General features: G+C 34.8%; 1 protein-coding gene across 3 annotated transcripts in view; it reads right to left on the minus strand.

Moving 5' to 3' along the window:
• The window catches only part of LOC113280873, a 5,180-nt gene extending 2,643 nt beyond the window's left edge, over positions 1-2,537 (minus strand). For 2 of the 3 annotated variants that reach the window (XM_026529458.1, XM_026529456.1), the window contains exons 1-3: positions 2,417-2,525; positions 209-961; positions 68-120 (exon numbers count right to left, since the gene is read on the minus strand). Coding sequence is in view for 2 of the 3 variants with exons in the window: in XM_026529456.1 (XP_026385241.1) it covers positions 68-92 (25 nt within the window). In the remaining variant the exon portion in view is untranslated. Of the gene's footprint in view, positions 1-67; positions 121-208; positions 962-1,327; positions 1,383-2,416 lie in introns of all 3 variants that reach the window. The other variant, XM_026529457.1, reaches the window with a different exon arrangement.
• Between the last annotated feature and the right edge of the window lie 3,799 nt (positions 2,538-6,336).

The raw sequence follows: 6,336 nt of genomic DNA on the forward strand, positions 1-6,336 counted from the left end.
GGGGAGGGGGGTGGGTGTGGGAATGATGGAAAAATATAAAGATGTAATATAGGGTATAAAAACATACCAGATTCTCCAAATGAGAACACCATATATCGTTCATCGGGTGCGGCTTCTCGACTGAAATAATGAATCATTAAAACTACTTAATAATGGCCAGCTGAAAAATAAATTGAATTTCAGATGTTGACAAATATAGATGGCTTACATTAAAGACCCATAAACATGTATCTGAGCACGCAATTGCACTTGCTGGTAATTCGTGAAAGGATGTTGAAATAAAGCCCAAGCTGGAATCTGGGTATTCAAATCTGGCAGACTAGATGTATAACCAGTAACTGATTGAATGCTTACATTGCCTTGGCGCTTCTCATTCTTCTTGTTTGAACCATTGCCAGTGATTCCATCCGTAGGTTCAAACAGAGGCAGGATCTGATTTGCAGCTTCTTTACTTAGATAGGTTGGGTAATACAGAATTCACATTAGGCGCATCCAGTCCCTTGGATGGAGCAATAGAACCATCTTTATCTGAATTTTGAAGACCCATTTGAGTTGTTAAACAGCCCAATCTGTCTTTTGATACTGATTCCTCTACGACAGTAGTAGTTTGTCCCATAATCATTTCATCTTGCCCTACCGACTTCAGTAACATTTCAACAGATTCCAAGGAAGTAGCCTCAGACCAAACATTGTTACGCCTTGAGATGGAGCATGATTCTGCAGCAGTTGGACAAAATCCTATCCCACATTCCCACAACTTCCTCCGAAAAATCTTCAATCCACGGGTTTTCTTCTTGACTTTGTACGCCGAGTAAACCCTCTGATCCAACTAAACTATCAAACCTCGAGTCAGCGTTGTCCTCCAGATCAAACTTGGGAAGCAAATTTGAGCGCAGGCCTGGAGGAAACCTACCCATTACTGTAACTTCCTGATGATAAAAAAATGAGACTGGCTTTATTTCTGCAGCAAACAAATAACATTGTCAAGAAGGAGCTTCACATAGGATCCACTTGATCAAGTAATCATCCTAATTCCTTGCTATACAGACTTTACATGTATTACCATGCAAGACAAGTGAGCAAAGTTTACACACAAAAAAACTAATTCTCAAAAAAAAACCACAAAACACTAACTGCATAAGGCATGTGATAAGGTAAGTATCAATTGTGAGCACAAAGCATACAGAATAATCATAGTAATTATTATTGTTATCACAACGCATAAACATTACATTAAAAGAAGAAAAGAAAACACAAAAATTGGGAATCCAGACAATTAGAACCCTAATTGCGTAGTCTAATACAATAAATTCAGTAACTAACTAACCAACTAGGAAGTCAGGTTCCAAAAATCATTGCCATCATAATCCATGAGTGAATTCCTACAGAAGAAAAAGGATACAATATGTGAAGTTTGACAAGCAAATGAGTAGCAACACCATGTCCATAATCCTAGAACTTGCCAGTTTACTCATTTCCATTTTCATATTGAGTCTCAAAACCTAATGCTCTAAGCTCAATTATATGATTCATCTAACGAAGCTTGTCAAACAAATATATGAAACCATTATAAAAAAGAAAATTGCTCCAGGAAACAAAATACAGTAAGAAATTTGAGAACCCAACAAGGTTCATTAACCACTAGTAGAGTATCATAAAAATATATGAAACCATAAAACAACAAGGTTCAGTTTACAGTTGCTGATCAAAGTCGGTCTTAACATAAAACAAGAAAATGAAAGAAATATATGAAACATATAAAGAAGCTTGTCAAACAAATATATGAAACCATCATAAAAATAAAAGAAAAGAATTGCTCCGGGATACACAATACAGTAAGAAGTTTGAGAACCCAACAAGGTTCATTAACCACTTCAGTTTCTCCCTGTCCTGGTGATAGAGTTTTATTTCAGCAGTTTCCCAAATAGCATTGTCACGAAGGACCTTCACATAAGATCAAGTAATCATCCTAACCCCCACTCATATCCGACAATTCCAGACTTTACATGTATTACCACGCAAGGCAAGACAAGTAGAGCAAAGTTAGCACAAAAAGTCACAGTTAAATTCTGATCTCAATCCTAATTCCCTCGAAATTACCCTCAAAACACTAACTGGAAGAGGCATATGATAAGGTAGGTATCAATTGTGAGTCCAAAGCATACAAAATAATCATAGTATTATCACAACGCATCAAGATTACACTAGAAGAAGAAACAGAAACGCAAAAATTGGGAATCGAGACAATCAAAACCCTAATACAACAAATTCAGTAAGTATTCCTGAATTAAAACTTGGAATCGAGACATATAGATGTCAATTCCAGACCCTAAATGTAATAGCTAACAAAAAGAAGAATCAAAGGAACCCTAGTTTTTATAAAGGAAAAACGAAAACGAAATAATAATTTGCTTACCTCAATTCTTACTGGAGTCGGAGAAGAAAGGAATTCAATCCATTAATGGCAGAAAAGCTGAATACAGTTTACAGTTAAAGTCGGTCTCAACAAAAAACAACGAAACACAAGAACAAAACCCAGATGAAAAGAATGAATACATCGCGGTGGCGGGGCAACTTAATACTTAACATCCCTGCGAAAACGCTACACGTGGATTGACAGTGACAGAGTAATGTAAATGGAGTGTAAGCTTATTAGGTTCTGCATCAGGTGACCGAAAATTCGTACTAGTCGGGGAAAACTGGTTAGAAGAGATAAGGTCAAGCCATAAGTCAGCCTGATCAAACTGTTTTTTCTTGTTTTCATCCGCCTTTCAATATTTCATTTAGTGTGTGTTTGAGCATTTATTGAATTGGTTTTTGAATTTGGTTTTCCTTTTACTTTTTTACCTCATTGACCTGTTTTTCTAATCTGTTTGATTTCTTAAAGCATATTAATTATCTTAATCTTTTTGTTGTACGACATTGGTGTTGCAGTAATGTCCGTATTTCAGGTTGGTTTTCTTAGCAAATAAGCGGCTCAGTGTTTCCAATTCAGTTTTTCGTTTACCATGATTTCCTGCTAATTCAATATGCTTTATACATCAAAACATTTGTTGTTACAGATCTCAGAAAATTAATCCCCTTCTATCTTTGTTTTTTATCTTCTTCTTAAAAATCTGAGGTTTTTAGAACTTAATGTCTCACTAATTTTCCCCGTTCTCTCTATTTGTGCAGATTTGTTTTTCACAGTGGCGTTTGCCTGGAATACCTTAGTGTTAATAGCGTTTGTTGTCATTGTTGTTTAAAGCTCCGAAATCATGGCGTTTGCATCATCAAAAATCAAAGCGTTTGTTGTTTCAGTTGACAAAGTATGATTGGAAGAATATCAGATCGGCATTTGGGATTAGTTCAAAATCGGTCAGAGTCAAGGGTAACAAAATTTTCTGCGGTTTCAAATTTAAAAAAATTCAAAAATTCAAAATCAGTTTGAAAAACAGTTTCATTTTCTTACTAGTGTTGACTTTCTTTCTCGAGAAATTTTCCTCATTCAAAGCAGATATCATACCAGAAAAATCCTCCTTCAAAACCTATTATAGGAATGAAAATCTTTATCCCCAAAACCCTAATAACCCTTTTAGGTATTATAAATATCTCAATTTTATTTCATCGAATCCATCACTCAACATCAAAAGAGATCTGTGCAATTCCTTATCAATGGTTGATCTTAACAAAACATCAAGCAACGAAGTTGCAAAGATCTCTGATAAACTCAAGGAAACAAATCTGGAAACCCAGAATTGTAATTCTGAATTGATCCTTCATGATAATGAATTGTTTCAAGAAGATCAAGAGGAAGATGATTTGGAAATATCTTTAATTGGGAAGGTGATAATGGAAGGTAAAATTTCTGATAAAAAGGTGGATAAATGCATCAAGCTGATGTGGAATTTTATCCCTGAAGAAGATGAAGTCATTGTTATTGAACTTGAGAAAAATACTCTGGCCTTCACCTTCAAAAATTGGGATCAACTTAATCAAGTTTTCTCTACAAGGCCATGGAGCGTAGATGGTCATCTGATGGTTCTACATGATTGCTTATCTGGTGGTCTCTGCTTGCTATGGAAAGATGGTATTGATCTTCAAATCCTTGATTGCTCTCTGAATATTATTCTTTGTAAAGTGAAAATTGATGCTAAGAGTGGTTTTTCCTTGATTAATTTTTTATATGGTGCTCTGAATGATCGTAGTAGAACCCTACAATGGAATCATATGCAAGCTTCTGCTATTCAAGCTAATATTCCATGGTTAGTTATTGATGATTTAAATTTCATCATTAAACAGGAGGAAAAAGAAGGAGGTAACCCTGTCTCTCAAAACATTCTAGACCCTTTTAATGATTTGCTCGACTATAATGATTTACATTCGATACCTTTTGTTGGTAATCCTTTTACTTGGACTAATAAAAGGCAAAATCATGAGCTTATTCTTGAAAGGTTAGATAGAGCAACTGCAAATACTAATTGGCTTTATAACTTTCCTAAGTCTATTGTCTATCACATGATCCCTTTAACCAATGACCATTGTCCCATAATGTTAGTCACAAATAGAGAAGACTCTAATACTTATAAGCCATTCAGGTTAAATAAAATGTGGTTTAGGGATGCTACTTGTAAGGATTTAATTGCTGATAATTGTCATTCAAATGTTCTTGGTTCTAGTGCTTTTAATTTTTCCAAAGATCTGTATCATACCAAATAGATCCTTAGAAAATGGAATTTTGAGCATTTTGGTAATTTCAATACTCAAATCACTAAAGTTAAAGCTCGGATTGAAAATTTACTTGCTTTGAATACTAATCCTAATGATACTCAGTTAGTGCAGCTTCAAGAAAGGTTATCTTACTGGTACAATGTGCAATCAGATTACTATGGTTAAAGAGGTAAGGAAGATGATTTATTACTTAGTGATAAAAACACTGCTTACTTTCATCATAAAACCAACTTTAGGAGAAGAAGAACTCAAATAGACACTATCCAGAATGATCTAGGAATTTGGCTTTCAGATAGGAAGGATATAGATGATTGTCCGAAGTCTCACTTTGTTAACATGAGTAGATATTCAAATCCTCCTGATGCTAGCTCTTATCATTCCTTTATAGATGAGTGTATCTCTAATGAGGATAATGACATGTTAATTAGTCTACCTTCTAGTGATGAAATTAAGAAAGTAGCGTTTGATATGAAGCCATGGACAACCCCAGGCCCAGATGGTTTCCCACCTGGTTTTTATCAAGTCATGTGGGATACTGTAGGTGAGGATATTGTTAAAGTTGTTCGAGCTTTTTTTCCATTATGGTCATATTTTGAAGCAAATGAACCATAATTTCATCTCCTTAATCTCTAAATCAAAATGTCCCAAGCATGCTGCTGATTTTAGGCCAATCAGCCTTTGTAAAACTTCTTACAAAGTTATTTCTAAGCTCTTAGCTTCTAGGATTAAACATGTTTTACAAAAAATAGTCACACCATTTCAAACAGCCTTTATTTCTGGTAGGTCTATTATAAACAGTATCATTATAGCTCATGAATTAATAGACACTATGAAAAAAAAGCAAAGCAAAAAATGGTTGAGTGGATATGAAGCTTGACATGTCTAAAGATTTCGATAGAATAGAATGGACTTTCTTGATTAATGCTTTAAAATCTATGGGTTTTTGTGATAAGTTTTGTAACATGATTTATGAATGTATTAGTACTGTGTCAACATCTATCTTGTTGAATGACAGCCCTGGTGACACTTTCAAACCTCAGAGAGGATTAAGGCAAGGGGATCCTCTTTCCCCTTACCTATTCATTCTGTGCATGGAATCATTTTCCAGAGCTTTAATTCAGACGGAAAATACTAATGATATTCATGGAATCAAAATCAGTGAGAACTTCCCTTCTGTGTCTCACATCTTTTTTGCAGATGATTGCCTCATATTTTCTAAATCTAACACTTCTGAAGCTACACATCTAGCTGATATCATAGAGCAATTCGGCATGTACTCTGGGCAATCTATTAATTTTCAAAAATCAAGTTTGACTTTTAGCATTGGTGTTAGTAGTCAAGTAAAAAATGAGGTTTCTAGCATTTTGAACATTAAAAAGTTAGCTCTTGGTGATAAGTACTTAGGTGTCCCTCTTCTTCAACAGAGAAGTAAAGTTCAATACTTCTTTCCTTTAATGGAGAATTATGATATCAGATTAGCTAACTGGAAATCTAAGTTTGTGAAACATCCAGGTAGAACTGTTTTGGTTCAATGTGTCTGTGTTTCCCATGCCCAAACAGATAACAAATAGAATGGATAGTATACAAAGAAGATTTTGGTGGAACAAGAAAAAAGGACAAAGAGGA

Source organism: Papaver somniferum, chromosome 5, assembly GCF_003573695.1.
Source record: "Papaver somniferum cultivar HN1 chromosome 5, ASM357369v1, whole genome shotgun sequence".
Taxonomy (NCBI): domain Eukaryota; kingdom Viridiplantae; phylum Streptophyta; class Magnoliopsida; order Ranunculales; family Papaveraceae; genus Papaver; species Papaver somniferum.